The sequence below is a fragment of the Nymphaea colorata genome, chromosome 10 (genome assembly GCF_008831285.2).
Source record: "Nymphaea colorata isolate Beijing-Zhang1983 chromosome 10, ASM883128v2, whole genome shotgun sequence".
Lineage (NCBI taxonomy): Eukaryota > Viridiplantae > Streptophyta > Magnoliopsida > Nymphaeales > Nymphaeaceae > Nymphaea > Nymphaea colorata.
Window position 1 is genome coordinate 10,269,943 of NC_045147.1, and position 16,417 is coordinate 10,286,359.

A 16,417-nucleotide genomic window follows, 5' to 3' on the forward strand; every position below is an offset into this window, starting at 1 on the left:
CCACGGCCTCCAGACATGACCCTAGGAAGCAGTCAGGTGGGGGATGGACAAAAGATGAAGAGAAGACGAATGGATAGTGGGTTTGGAAGATTACTAACAAGGGAAGGCCAAATAGAAGCAAGGACACTAGAGAAAAAAAGGAAAGAAGTAAAAAGGTGGACCCGAGACTCAGTCGCAACAAGACATAGGGGACACTGGTTAGCCAAACTGATGTTAAGGCGCTGTAGATAATCAAAAGTGTTGATAAGGCCATTCAGAAGAAGCTAGACAAAAGCAATGGCACGAGGAGATGGGCCAGGAGACCAAAGAGACCGGGGGGGGAGTGACGCGATAGAAGGACCAAAGGAGGCCGGGTAGCAAGAAGAAAAAGTGAACTCACGGGTAGGTGAAAGGAGCCAGGATGGAGACGTGGACGATGAGAGGTCAACAAGGTGGAGGAAAAGAGGAAGGACAGAAAGCATGTCGAACCAAAAGTGAAAGAGGGAGGAGTGAGAGATAGAACTATGCCAGACGCTAGGGGAAGGCAGGTCGAATTTTGAACTAATGAATTGGGTGATGGGAGAATGTTCAGTTGCTAATCGCCACTACCAAAAACACAGGGAAGACTCGTAAGCTCGACTAAGGTTGGTAACCCCAGCACCCCCGAGAAGACGTGGAAAGACAACCACATCCCAATGCGCAAACCTATGCAAAACAGCCACAGGAGGCCGAAAGAGAAGGAGAGAGAGAGAGAGAGAGAGAGAGAGAGAGAGAGAGAGAGAGGGAGGATCTCAATATCATTTACAACAATCCCCAATAAGAGATTAGGGGAATACAAAGTAACGAACACCCACAATACAACAAAGCAAAACAAACCAACTTTCAATACACAAGCTAACACAACCAAACCAAAAATGGTTGGGTGGGGGCTACAATTAGTGACAATGTCAGAAATTTCAGGCAAAAAAGGCACACAAATGTACAGTTGGGCCGAGTGAGGGCATCTCATATGGCTGGACCCAAGACCCAACTCCAACCTGGCCAGCGTGGAGTCATCCACAGACACACATGTAGCTCTGTCACAAGACCAGAGAAAAAGGTACAGGCTATTCAACACTTGCCCTTAATTCATCAACTTGCATGAATGTATTATGTGAATGCATCTGTCAAGCTGAGCCTGCTAATTTTGATTTTCAGTCATGAAGAATAAATAAATATACATATATATATATATATATATATATATATATATATATATATATATATATATATATATATATATATATATATAGTTTTTTTAGAGTCACCCAAAACTAGGGTCTCAATTTATTATGATGGATGGTTAAAAAAAATAAAACAAAAAAGGTAATTAGTATTTTCATCATATAATATTAGTTCACATCTTTTTCTCTTTGATCTTTTATCAACCATGCATCATCTACTTTAAATAGATGGTTCTGGTTAGATGCTTCGATGATATATATATATATATATATATATATATATATATATATATATATATATATATATATATATATATATATATATATATATATATATATATATATATATGCACTCTTTCCTCCAAGTTAATTTGCCAACACATAATATAATGAGGATAATAAAGGGTGATCGTGGCAGGTTTCTGTTCGTATAAAACGGAAGAAATTCTATGTTAATGAGCTTAGTCATGTGACACATAATGACCAACTTGAGCATATAGTAACTTGGTTATATATTCGAGGGAAAAGCACATCTGCCCGTCTGCCAAATCACATTCTTAAACACATCTTACCTAGTCATTTTTCATGTAAATGGCTGTTTCTATTAAATTTGTGCCTCATTAATGATGTTACCAGGAGTTGTCCGTTGCCCAGACGATATTTATGAATTTAAAACGAAAAATAATGCGTTTAATTCTATCACAGGGAGATGCCATTTTGCTACTTTTATGTTTTTAGTGACACAATCTGACACGCCCTAGCAACAAACACGGACTCTTACTGTTGCTATTTTAATATTATTTATTCATTTAATGACCTGTAGGTAAATTTAATTTTAAAAGGTTCCCACGCATATCACTAAAAGTTCATTAAAAAAATTATGTTCCTCTTTCTAGGAAAACTTCTATTATATGTGAGCCAAAACTAGCATCACAGGTTGTTCCGATCACGTATGCATGCAATTGCAAAATAAGAAAACATTCCATATTTATTTAAAAATGCGATTTGACTGATGGTATAGGTAGTTAGAGTTTGCATTTGAATATTGAGTCATCCTTGGCTGGCACATAGCCAAAACAAGAATGGCATGTGCTTCAAAAAATAAAAAATGAGTTGCAGTTGCAGTTGCAATTCTAATTAATTCAAAACTATTAGAAAAATAAGTACAAGAGTTGAAATCTAGGATGAGGAAAGGGGCTTGTTGTTATTAGGCGCATATTTTAATTGCCTATGCTTCTATAAAAGGTGGTCAAGTAGACTACTATTTTTTATGATAATCCGGTTTTTAAAAAGTTTTCAATTGATCGTGAAATGTTGCTGCAGCTAGGTTGTTCAACAAGTCAGGCCAACTCTGGGTCGACTCAAACTTATGTGGTAAAACTTGTCTCGAACTCGATTCATTATTAAACCATTCGAGTTTGAGTTAAAAAAAAAAAAAATGAACTTGTTTAATATAATAAGTCGAACTTGTGCTAGGCAGGCTCAACTCAATTAAACTCCACTAAACTTATGAACAAAGAACATGCAAAAAAATACTTCTTTTTATCACAAGTGAAAAGTTACCTTAACGATCTTCTTTGAGACTGCCAACATACCATCTCTATAGTAAAAGATAATTTTTTATCTATGGCTTGGCTAAGCTCCAGCCAAACCTCGGGTCAAGCTTAGCTGAGGTGAATTCAAGCTCTATCGTATAGAGACCGAGCCCCTTAAGACCGGCCCTGTGTCCACTTAGTTCAATTGGCTCAAACTCAGCTGGTGAACAACCCTACCACGGGATCTACTTGAATGGGTAAAAAGAGGAGCACTTGGAGGAGAAAATTTTCTATAAAAGCTCTATTTTTTTTATTGGGAGCGTGCGTGACCTTCGAGGACTTACAGTACACAATTATCCATTAAAAAAAAAGTAAAACTTCTCGATTGGCAATTAACTAAAGTATTTGGTGCCCGTAGATAATATTTCATAATAGAAGGGTGACGCAAGCATGAGGTCATCAGCATCTGTTTAACCGATTTTTGCGCCTCGCGATAAACGGCAAAACAAAGGAAAATCATAATCTTTTAATGAAGCATGTAATTGGAACATATATTTATGACGGTGGTCCCTGGTGGAATTTAATGAAGATTCCCTGCAAGACTGACCTTTTCCAATAAGAGGACTACTAAATTTGAATTATGTATATAAACCAAGTAACGGTTCGTGGAAGATGGTCCTTCACAGGGCTTGGTCCTTACAGTCTTCCTCACTTACAATCACTTCTTTAAAAGCCAAACTAAGCTCTCTTCCCGAGACATATAGACTAAGTCACAGGGACACGCCAATTTTACCTTCTTGTCTTTCTAACAGTAGGAATTTTTTTTGACAAATTAATGAGAACATAACTATGTACATGTGATCATTTGTTTTTTATAACTTTAACAGTTGTCTCGTCCTTTATTTTTAGCAACATTGGTCGGTTATAAGAAGATCAAAAATTCCATATTTGAGGTGCATCTTTTCGCATGAAGTGAACCTACTAACTACTATTTTAGATTGTCTTCTTCTTCTTCTTTTTTTTTTTTTTTAAGTGTGATGCCTCGAGGAGCCCGAGCTCACAGCTTCTTCCCCTTCTGCAAGGGGTTGATACATGTACCATCTAAACTAGCAACTGACTGCCTACCAGCCACTGGCATATGTCGGAGCACCCAAACTCGTAAAGTTCTAAATTGCCTTTCATAAACTGTTTTGAAAATAGCTATAAATTAGACCGGGGCTTCACTAGTTCACATACAAATGCATGGGCAGCTATCTTAGAAATGTGTTGTTTAAGTTGGTGTAAGTCACCATGGAAGAGAAATCTGGGCCTTTGTGTGGTAGGTGAACGTGGGAAGCATTGGTAATTTAGTATAGATAATGAGCCAAAAAAAACTATCATGGTCTTTTAAGTTTATTTAAATTATTAGACAAGCATCTTCTATGCATTTGACTATGAAAGAGAAAGATGCCACAAATTAAAATGCAAAGAAGACCACTACTTGGGGGGCCATAGAATAAAGAAATAATAAACAAATAGAGATGGGTGCAAGTGCAGGGACAATGAAAAGGGGTGCTTATGGTTGACATTTGTTAGGCCCAATAAGTGATAGTGAATTAAAAGGTCACGGTTTTGGGATTTCGTACAGAGTTCGTATTCAAAAAGTAAGTGGAAGCAACATCTTAGGATTTATTATATTATTATGATTACAGTTTACTTACTTTTCCTCCTTGTTTTTAAAGCAACAAAAGTCAAATTTAGATGCTTTCTTCTCTCTGCGTGTGGTACATGATTACATGAAGGAACTGACCTTCATGTGCTCCTCTTCTTCCAAGAGAGGGACAGAGGAAGAGAGAGAGAGGAGGCAAGGGAGAATGTCAATCAACGGGAGAGAAGACAGAGTGACAGAAATTGATCTTTCAGTAAGCATGTATGAAGACGTAGAAGGGGAAGAAGCAGATGGAGGAGGAGGAATAGCGGAAGAAGAGAGAGAGGAAGAAGATGGGACAAAAGAAAGAAAAGAAATTGAGGAGGCGGAAGAGAAAGAGCAATTAGAAGAAGAAGGCGCATCAAGGAGACAAAGCTCAAGGGAGGATGAGGTAATTATTTCACATACCTGTAATATACATACGGATAATTTAACTACCAAGATTTAGTGAATCCTTAATTTATCGATTCCTGCACTCCATACATATTATAGGCATATTGTGGTCAATTGATCAGCGATGAGTTTATAATCGAAATCCCAAGATATCGCCACTTTCAAGTAGGAACAGAACGCAGTCGTGAAAGATTTTGCTGTTCAATTACGAGTTCTATGATCTATAATGAGGCTGAATGATCCAACTGAGATGGTTGATTCAGAAGACAAGTATTTCCATCATCAACTGTGCATCCATTAATAATAGTTGCGAAGGGTTTCTTTCATCCATGGCTGTGCACTTGCCTTTGAGAAAATTGGAAGAGTCCCGCCCGCAGTTGCTTCCTTTTTCTTTTTATTTGGCAAGCAAAACGTCACCAAGTTGATGAGATGCGACAAGTTTGAACCCAATGAAGGTGATCTTTGCTGCAAGGCCGAAATTGTGTGTGCTTTAGTTGACAATTAGGACTGTGGCAGAAGAATTTTACCAATTACAGGTTGCGCAGTATAGTCAATATTAGAGGAAGAGTAGCAGAAGAGCCTTTCAGATTATGATGGAAGGAAAAAAACAGAAAAGAAGAAAGACGCTACTAATATAATGCGTCTTAGAAAGTAATTTTTTTTTCCATGGTCACATTTTTTTTGGGCCTTTGATGTATTTGATAAAGCAAAGATTTCATTCATGCATGGGACAAAATTTTGTGCTTTGTAGAATTCTTTTACATGCTCAATAATCTGTTCACAACTTGGCCAAATTCATGATCTAGAAGATGTCTAGAAGTAAAACTGCTGGTGTTCATGAACATGGCCTTCCCTGGATATATCTTATTGTCCCTTTGATGTGGAAACACATTTCCTCTCGCATAACGTTCTTGGTGTAGACCATTGATTTCTTGAGGAAAGAGCTAACATGAGGTCTAACATATAACGTTGACACTTATTAAAAATTGCAATCAATTTGCCCAATGCATGGCACACATGTCATGCATTAAGATATTTTTGCCTTCTCTAATCTTATAATCTCTCTCTATCTCTCTCTCTCTAGTTGTCTGCCTTAAAAAGCGAGATGGGGAGGATGAAGGAAGAAAACAAGGTGCTGAGAATGGTGGTGGAGCAAACCATGAAGGACTATTATGATCTCCAAATGAAGTACCAAAAGCACCAAGTTGGCACCATCTGTCCAACACCACAAGACAGTCAAGTAACTTCCACAAACCCTCCACACTGAGAGAGAGAGAGAGAGAGAGAGAGAGAGAGAGAGAGTTTAAAAGCAGATGATCACATGGTTCTTCGTTGTAGTTATCACAGGATCAAATATCTCTCTCTCTGGGAGCAAACTCCGCCACCCATGTGAACGATGCACAGGATCGCAGGGTGCAGAACTCTCCACCAGCAGAAGTCAAGGAAGCAAAGGATTTGGAGCCATTGGTGGAAGAATCCAAGGAGTTGGGGCTCTCACTGAAGATTCATACAGGCAGCAGCGCCCCAGCTGGATGGCCCTTGTTTTCCGAGAAGAGAAAGGACGAAGAGAGCGATCCAAACGTATGGAGTCCGTGCTCCAAGTTGCAGAAGACCGCTGAGCCTCTTGCGATACACAACCAAATTTCTTCGCCTCAGTCAAGGAAAGCTAGGGTTTCAGTCAGAGCAAGATGCCAAGGAGCCACTGTGAGTATAGGACGCCCCATAGTTATTGCATACTACTAAGTGTACGTATCTTGTTACATATATTAGCAAAATAAAAGGAAGGGTGTTCCCAAGAAGATCGAGAATCAGGATTTTGTAAAACGTAATTGTACAAAAAAGCGTCCAATTACGTTTTTAAAAGCTAATGTTGGTTCTTTTTCTTAGATTCTTCCTTTACGGATTCGATCCCTATGAGTCAGAGCTGAATCCACTCTTAAATCAGTTTATTTAGACTAATAGGCAAGTTCCCATGATCAACCAAAATTTGAAAATTTTAGCAGTTTTAGATCTTCATCAAATCCTAATAAAAAAATATGCACTCAAATTAAATAAACTCATCGAAAATACTAATTATGTATGACCTAAAGAAATCAGCTCTGTATTGTCATAATTTTTGAATAGGAAGGAACATAAAAAATGGGTTTATTTTGTATTGACGTTCTTGCTGTGCCATTTACTCACGAAGCATTTATTCTATTGGTGCTTGCTCCACCCCTTGAACAATGTACATGCCAGAAAATTTTGACATAATGTCAACATATATATACATTAGCATAGGTTTCATTATTTGGATAACTTTTACTTCTATAATATTTATTTTCACCGTACTAGAGGCAACCAAACACATGGTGAAGAAGTGCAAGACTTTGTTCATTATCATGCAACCTTTTTATGCTTGAAATGGTGCGAAGAAGAACACATGGTGAAGAAGCGCAAGGCTTCCTTCATTACCATGCAACCTTTTTATAGTTTAAATGGTGCGAAAAAGGTCAGTAGCTTTGGGAGAGGTCTGTCTTTCTTCATTCAGTTTTAGGGTGTAATTGTTGGTTCTCCCATGTTGCAAAGACCCAACTTGCTTGTTTCTACAGAGATATCCTCTCTGTTTAAATCCTTGGTTAGCACATCTACTAGTTGCTGTTTACTGTTAAAATGTTTGGTGCCGATCAAGCCGACTGAATTTTCTTTCTATGAAGTTGCAATCCACTTCAATACGCATGGTTCTCTCATGGAATACCGAGTTATTTCCAATATAGATTGCAGCCTTGCTATCATGATAACTTCATGAAAAGTTGACTTGAATTCCTAAATTCCTATATCATTTAATAAGTATTTGCACATCAATTCACAAGCTGTCAATGCCATGGATCGGTACTCTAATTCTGCATTAAACCTGGCCAGCACACCTTGTTTCTTGCTTTAGTAAGCCACTAGACTGTTTCCAATAAAGCATCAAAGACCTGAAGTAGAGTTGCGGTCATTTGTTACACCTACCCAATCAGTGTCGCGATACAATTTCACATTAATTTTGACAACTTTCTCTTCTCAACAGAATGCCTTTACTTGGGTTCTTTTTTCAGGTACCTCAGGACCCTATAAGTTTTGGCAGTGCATAAACTACCTCAAAACATTGACTGAGTGAGTCATGTCTGGTCTAGTTGGAGTTATGTAAATAAGCCTTGATCAGCCTTTGAAAACTACTTATATCAGTTAATATTTCACCTTCATCATTGTGGAGCTTCAAGTTCACTTACATGGGTGTATCTGCTCCTTTCGCCCCCATCGTACCTTCTTCTTTTAACACATCTAATGAGTATCTTCGTTGACATATGAATAAGCCATTTCAGATTGCTTGACTTCGATGCCCATGAAGTGGTGTATGTTTCCTAAATCTTTAATTTTCAAAACACTTTCTCAACAACCTTTTCGTTATATCTATTTGCTTTGCATTACCACCAATTACTATCATATCATCTACATACATATGGCAGTTCTTTCAGCTGTTATTGAAGTGAAAATGGAATTGTCTATACTGGTCATCTTGAATCTACCCTCAATCAGCATGTTACTTAGCTTCGAGTACCAGGCCGGCAGAGATTGCTTTAATAATGATTTTCTCATACAAATGATTTCTTGATTTCTTTTTCAGACCAGGGATAATTCCATGTTTGTTTCCTCATCCAGATCTCCATGAAGAAATGAATTCTTCATTTAATTGGTATAGAGGCAAACTCTTGATAGTTGCCATGGCAAGAATTACTCTCACAAACTTCATCTTTGCCACGAGGCCAAAGCTTCCATGGTAGTCAATGCCATGAATGTGTGTGAAACCCTATGTTACAAATGTTACCTTGGAGATTCCAGTTCACCCTTGTTATTGTATTTTATCCTATAAGTCCATCTTACACCCTACTAGTTTGTTGTCCCCAGGCAGCTGTACAAGATTCCAGGTCTTATTTTCCTCGGCACTTAGTTCTTCATCCATGGGCTCTACATCTTATTTTCTTCCAAGGCACTTAGTTCTTCATCCATGGCCTTTCGAAATCCATGGACTTACTTTAATCATGTTTTTTTAACAATAATAAAAATAATGGTTCTTATAGCATCAAAATTTTGATCGTAGAAAAATTAAAACATGATTTACATTGAATTATTGTTCATGAACATGTTAGGATGCTCATGTTTGTTTACAATATTTTTAACACAAAATTAAGAGATTGGTTTTTACCTTTTACCTTAGTGGTCAGGTATTTACCAATTATATATATATATAATTTTGGAATTTCTACGTCCGGGTTTGCTCAGAGAAATCTTCCTGCCTTTCACAATGTATGGTCTGATACATTGCATCTAGCAGCTGTAATCGATCTTGTTAGCAATTCCTAAGCGCATTTGCTCAAGATCTGTAAATTTATATCTGCAACCAATGCAGCTGACCTATATGGATGAGTATGCCATAACCTTTCTTTGGCATTAAACCTGACCTAGCTGACCAACAAAATTCATGTTTACTCTTATATTCAATATACATTTTAGATACGCTTTAAGTTATAGCTACAGAAATTTGTCCATCTCCGCACCTAATTATTGGGAACAGGCAGCCGGATCCAAGTAGTTACTTGGCGGGGAATAGTCGAAACTCTGAATTTGTAGCCCCACTTATAAATTCTGCCATCGTTTACTTCTCATGGGAATTCATTGCTCTTTTCTGATAGTATGGTTACGAACAAAACTTTCATCACATTTAAGATCATCACCATCAATACATTCATCATAAAATAAGATAAAGTTAAACGTGTTGTTGTAATTCTCACAATTTTAGTTCAATATTATTTTTCAGTTGGATATGGTGCCATCATACTTTTGTACGTGATACTTCATGAAGAAGGAAAAAAACTAAAGCATATATATGTATGAAGTAGCTTTATACAACTCCAATCTAGTAGCTAAGACAACGAAAATTCTCTATCTTTTTCCTCATTCGCTGTTGAATACAAATGATATACTGAAACCTAATTATCTCAATGTACGTACTGGTAAGTTTTTATCATGCCTAGTACATATTTTTTTCACGCATGGTTACAAGTATAGTCTGCCTTTTACTACAAAAGTTTGAGTAGTAGACTATCTACCTCTATATAGAAGCTGAAATCCTTCACCCCTCGTCCATCCAGATCTCTTATACACATATCTGTGAGGGATTGGGATGGACAGATGGCAGTATATATAAAAGAACTAAAAGCTTACGGTCATCTTCAAGTCTGTCAAATCACAACCTTTCAATGCAAGAGTGGGTGTTATTAACTGCACCATTTAATAAAATGCATTGGGCAATGTGCTACGAGAGGCCAAAGGATTTTGGCGTCCAAACTTCGATACCTAATTTCACAATCTCTCTCTCTCTCTCTCTCTCTCTCTCTCTCTATATCTATATATATATATATATATATATATATATATATATATATATATATATATATATATATATATATATATGGTTGTTTAATGTTGCCGGATAAAATAAAAATCATGCATCTTACCTTTTCCCTACAAATGGCCTATAGGCATGAAACAAAAACCATGTCAAATGTCTACATGTACGTAGGATTATTTTTGTTCGGTTTTGATGATAATTATTACTCGAATATCGGTTTCTGAAACGGGACCAAAGCTTGTCGCTATAGTCAGCTTTACTAATGGCATCATTTTTCTAAGTCAAACTGATTGCAAGATACCATCAACTTCAAGAACAAGTTAGGCAAGTTAGGGATATAGATCTTTCTAGTTATGAATGGTCCACTTTCTAACTGGTGAAACTTAAGTGAATGGCAGCAAGAAATTTACAATTGATAACCCTTCTTTTTTGTGTTTTTTATGATTATTTGCCTTCAATTTTGATGAAATGAATTTTAACCGAAGATACACATACTGCTGCCAAAAATTTCGTATGACTAGCTTTCAATGGTTGAAAAGTGATCTCCTTTGTACACGAACTGTATACTCAAAGCTGTTGTAATCTCTTTTAGCTGTATTTTTTCTGATAGGATTCTCCAAGTATTTAGCTGATTTACATTTGTAACATCTACATCCTTAACAAAAAGGAAGTAATCTCATCATCTTTTTTTCTTCGTCAACTTACTTGACTTGACATACTTGCAGATGAATGACGGTTGTCAATGGAGGAAGTATGGGCAAAAGATAGCTAAAGGTAACCCATGCCCTCGGGCATATTATCGTTGCACGGTTGCACCAGGCTGCCCTGTTCGGAAACAGGTTAGAGAAACAACCATGACTGAACATTAGAAGCTCAAACTTTCTGGTTTTCTTCTTTATAGCCAACAAGATACATATGCTTTCAGTTCCGAAACTTGGGGCACGTTATATGGCTTGCCTCTGGTTCTGACTCTCAGGGTGCTATGTTCCTTTATTGTAAGGGAAATGGGGTTTTATGTGCAAGTTGAACCATGTCGAAATTTTCCCACCTGGTACGGATACAGCTTTGGACCTAGGGGCAATGGGAAGAAAGGGGCTCCGGCTCTTGCTTGGGCAGTAGAATTAATTTTGCTGCTTACCTAGAAAAGATCTACTTCCAAGTACTCAAATACATGAACAGCCGAATCATGCTTGCATTGTATGAAGTTTTAACAATCCCTTGCTTTATACAGGTACAAAGATGCCTAGAGGACATGTCTATTCTGATAACAACATATGAAGGAACTCACAACCATCCCCTCCCAGTGGGTGCAACGGCCATGGCCTCAACAACTGCAGCTGCAACCTTCATGCTCCTCTCTGAAATGAACCCTACAAGTCAAATCCCACAAGATCCAAACAATTTCTCCTACAACCCTTATGTCAATTCAGTTGTTGATAGCAGTGCCAGTACTGAGAACGCTATTAACCCTTCAACTAAAGGGATAGTCCTAGACCTCACGAAGAACCCTATGCCTTCTCAATCGTCACCATCATTATCGTCTTCAATAGTTCCTTCTTCTTCATTCACGTTCGGCAACTCTAGGTTAGCCAGTAGGCCTGGTGGTGTTACAGTTGGGTACCCAACAGGGATTAGATATGATCCGAGTTCAATGAACACTCCATTGTTGGGAAGGTTGGTGAATGAACATGTTGGGAAGAATTGGGTGGGGGATTGCTCTGTGGCTGAGAATGTCAGTGCCATAACTTCAGACCCCAAGTTCACTGTGGCCATTGCTGCTGCTCTCAGCTCCTTCATGAACCCTATAGCAGGCCAACTCCAGAGCGCAAGTTCAAGCAACCAAGCAGATGTTGATGCTTCAGCGGGGAAGGGATGGGTGGGCGAGCAGTTTCCTGCAACCTCTTCAAGACATTCCCACCATTTGTAGCATTTTCTCTTTCTTTCTTTCTTGTTCTTTTTTCTCTTGCTTCCTGTTTTGTGCTTATTTTCATTCTTCTTGTTCCTTTAACTCAAGGTGTAAGTTGAGCAGGTAGTTCCCGAATATTCAACTTGTTGGTAGTTCATGTTGGAATTGTACATAAATTTAAGGACATATTCGTGAACTCCAAGTAATGATAAAACATGGTTAATTTTCAAACTTGTAGAGCAATACGAGTTATCTAGATGCACAAATTTTTTTAGGTAGTCATTCTATGCCAAAAAATTGATGATGAAACATGTAGAAGCATTCAAGCAACCTCAAGACTTCTATTTAAGTAAGGTCACTCTGACTTATGGTTGTCAGATGCATTTACATGGTGGACTCCATCTCGAATGCATTGTATTGGCAACACTAGCAGAGTGGGAACTGTAAAATATGAAGAAATGAGATGAAGAAAGACAAGAAGGTGGCACAAAACAATTGTGGTTCGCCAATTAGTGAGCCTCTATGCACTTCTTTCTCAGTCTCTTTATTACTTATTCACGAGAGGAGAGGTTTCACTGTTTATAAAGGAGGAATTATCCTTATTTTTAGGATCTATATTTGAAACAAGTGCATTTCGATTTTCGGTATATTCTTTTAATTATAAGTTCAAACTTATCTCCAATGTTCCTCTTCTACCCAATCTCGATTCTGTCGTAGATTGAGTTTGTTTGGGGAAATTGAATGTTGGTCCTGCTGGAAGAGCTTTATGAATATCTCTGTAATTTGATTATCTAAATCAATGAACTTGATTTTCTAGCTCTTGTTTTGCAATTCTTTCTCTAGGAAATTAGTAAAACATGTTTTATCCTAGCAAGGAATACAGGAGCTATGGACAGCTCCGGGATCATCACACCCAAGAATTGGTGTCTGCCTTTCCTTTAAACCTAATTGTTTAAACAAGGATTTCATGCATAAGAGCTCAATGTTGTGCCATCCAGAGCCTTGCATTTGGCTTCCGTGGAAGAGTAAGCCATGGTATGCTTCTTGGGAGACGACCAAGAAATCACAGAATATCCACCTAATTAGAAAAGTGACATACCAATTGTTCCATTTTTATCATCATTTAGGCTAGCAACCAGCCAACCAATTTCAGATGAGTATCAATTGAAAAATGTAGACCATAACTGATTGTTTCCTACAAATATCTATAGAATCCTTTACATAGCTTGAGTCTTCATGAGAGTTTTCACATACGTAATATCAAGTCAAGCAAGAATAGCAATTGAAGAACCCCTAGTATACTTATATAAAGGGTCCCATCTTCAAATTTTAGTTGCAATCATGCTAAGTCACACTTGTTGCCACCAGATGCATCACGTTAACAATTTCCCATAAGAATAATCTTGAACAAAGTCATGAATATGTTCCCTTTGACTTAGGTAGAGTTCTTGAGAGCCATGTATCGCTTCAATTCGTAAGTAAATATGTGGAGACCAAAGATCCCTATTTGAAAATTTTATAGTAGAGTGATTTTTTAAGCCTTTGAATATTTGAAAATGAACTACTAGTGATAATGATATTATTCACATGGATAAGAACATACATGACCTGATCTTCATTTGTCTTGAAAAACAGGGATGTGTGTGTGTGTGTGTGTGAGAGAGAGAGAGAGAGAGAGAGAGAGAGAGAAAGAGAGAGACTTTGATGTGTCAAGTAAGATTATACTCATTCCAATGGCACATTCTTTGAGGGACTATTTTAAGTCTTGTTTCTTTCTATAATTTGAAAATGTAATGAGGAAAGGATTTGAATTCAAAACTAGGTGTTGGGGTCATATGTACACCTTTTCTTTAAGGATACTAGGAAGAAATTCATCATTCTGGCTGAGTGGGGCTTCTCACTGCTAGGGCAGGAGGTCGAAGCTTCCACCGAACCCCTTATTCTCCTAAGGTACATAGCTTGCTTTCGGTGCATCAAGGTGTTACCTCCACTGTATTTCAGATTGCACATCAGATGACCCTTTTGCAGAATAGAAAAAATTCGTCATTCACTAAATCACAAGGATACAGCTAAACAGCCCTAGTATTCATGTTGGTATGCAAGCCACCATGAGGAGACTGGTGTAGCAACACAATTCAACACATATCCGATAAGTTTCAGGTTATAACCAATCCAAAATATATGTCTTAAAGAAATAACAAAGTTCCCCGATGCCCGGCAACTCCTTGCTCATATCGACTGTTCGCCTTCCCCTCACCGGAGTTTACACTGTAAGCCAACTATTATGGTTTTGCAATGCCATTGGTGAATCAAACTGGGATGATATAACCATGTTTTCAGGATAAAATAGTCAGTAGTACTCGATGTGATTGGCTTGCTTTTGTTCAAAGTGGGTAGTTAGGACAGTGCTGATATTCAAATGAGAGGGCCGCCGACTCCTTAGTTCACACCATCAACTTCAATGCACGATGAATGCCAAGAGATTTGCTTAGCCCTAGCCTACGCTTTTTGACTATATGGTGAAGTTGAAAACGATGCCGATGGAGTCCTTGAACAGTTATTAATTCGTCCACATGTGAATGATCAATAAGAAATGGGAGCATGAATTTGACAAAGTACACTGAAAATCGGGTTAGGTAAGACTGAAGATTGTCCAATATGAGAAAAAAAGTCTAAAGTTTTCCCCCGTTTTTGAAGCAAAAGAGTGAAGAGAGGCATCCGTCGAGGCATTGTACAAATACTGTTCTTGGGCTTTAAGCGGTCATGTTTTTCTCCGATATTTTGTCGATAAAGTTGCTTTTGTCAAAAAATCTAGGCAGTTTTTAAAAAAATTCTAAAAGTTAGGTAAAAATAAAATAAGAAGAAACTAACAAGAAAACAATAAAAAACTAACTAGGATACAAACGGTGTTTAATAACAATAGAAATGAAGGTAAATCATTTGGATTAGTTTTTAAAGTTTAAAGCAAAAATAACACATTAAATTCATTTTGGCATTAAAAAAAAAGGGTCTTTTTCCAGTTTTATTCGCTTCAATCATTTTTAACATAAATATCAGCAATTGTGACAGTTTTATGTAGAACATCATACAATATAAGAATACCATTTTACCCTTGATTTAAAATAAAATATCCTTAACAGAGAATTTTTCTATGATCCACGCGTTTTCTACAATTTCTTCACGACATCATGTTCCTGCATGTCACGTGATTGTAAAGATAAAAAGATGGGGGGAGGGAGAGTCTGTCAGTGCGAGAGATATAAAATTGTTGAGAAATCAGATAAAAAAAATGTGATCTCTGAATGTTTTTAAGAAATTAGCTTTCTTTTAAGGGAAAACCATGTTTTTTTAGGTACATCACGACAACTTTCAATCCTAATGCACGTGTTTGTGAATTAATTCGTAAAACTCAGGTGATCAATTGTAACTTATCATGTTGAGAAGTTATTTATAAACAATGCATTGGAAGTTGAACAGCTGTTTGTAAATTACTTCAAATAGGCAGATTTGACGAGGGAAAAAGGAAAATGTGACATGCTTATAAATTCAAGGATATTGAAAATGGTGGATGAACTTGCTAATTGGTTTGATGTTTGCTTCGATTCATGTAATGATGCGATTGATATGTTCAAGCTATGGTGGTTGCAGTTTTTTAAGTAAGGATGTCAATAAATCTGGTTAGGATTTAATATTTGATTGAAGTGTTTCAGAAAAATAGAATATGAAACAAAATTAACATCCGATTAAGAAATTGGATTGGATTCAAGTTTTAAAAACATGTTGTTGGACTTGGATTTCATATTTTAGCTTAAATAAATATATGATTAGGCTCAAATTCAGATCCGGATCACACTTAATTTTAAATATCTTATATCCAATGTCCACACATTTTTATAGTTAATTGATTTTAACATATTATGGTGCAGCACCCATGGATTTTTTTTTTTTTTTTTTTTTTTGTTTCAAGTGAGTGGGTTTTAACTCACTACCTGAAGAAGGCCTAAACCTACAGCTAACCCCTATCCTTTAGAGTAGAGCGCCTGCATGGGTACCTCGAGCTGCCTTTGTAGTGCTGCAACTTGCAAGTCGGTGGCTCTTCATGTGCTGCACAGAGAGTTGGCTCTTGAGGAATCAAAACAACGATTGGTTGCTTGTCAGATGTGAATTTAAAAATCGGACTTGATTGAGATTCAGATTGCAAAAAAATCATATTCGCATTTAGATATCATATAGATTTTTTTAGCTTGTATTCAGGTCCAA

The 16,417-nt window shown here is 37.2% G+C and overlaps 1 protein-coding gene across 1 annotated transcript; it reads left to right on the forward strand.

Moving 5' to 3' along the window:
* The first annotated feature begins 4,569 nt into the window (after nt 1-4,569).
* LOC116262599 (probable WRKY transcription factor 9) lies at nt 4,570-12,178 on the forward strand. The gene is made up of 5 exons (XM_031642090.1): nt 4,570-4,815; nt 5,902-6,057; nt 6,156-6,521; nt 10,977-11,090; nt 11,483-12,178. The coding sequence occupies exons 1-5, from the start codon at nt 4,591-4,593 to the stop codon at nt 12,176-12,178; spliced, it is 1,557 nt and encodes a 518-aa protein (XP_031497950.1). The 5' UTR covers nt 4,570-4,590.
* Nucleotides 12,179-16,417: the final 4,239 nt, after the last annotated feature.

Coding starts and splice junctions, on each gene's coding strand:
- LOC116262599 (XM_031642090.1), top strand. CDS start 4,591: ATGTCAATCAACGGGAGAGAAGACAGAGTGACAGAAATTGATCTTTCA. Junction 4,816..5,901: donor AAAGCTCAAGGGAGGATGAG/GTAATTATTTCA, acceptor CTCTCTCTCTAG/TTGTCTGCCTTAAAAAGCGA. Junction 6,058..6,155: donor CAACACCACAAGACAGTCAA/GTAACTTCCACA, acceptor TCTTCGTTGTAG/TTATCACAGGATCAAATATC.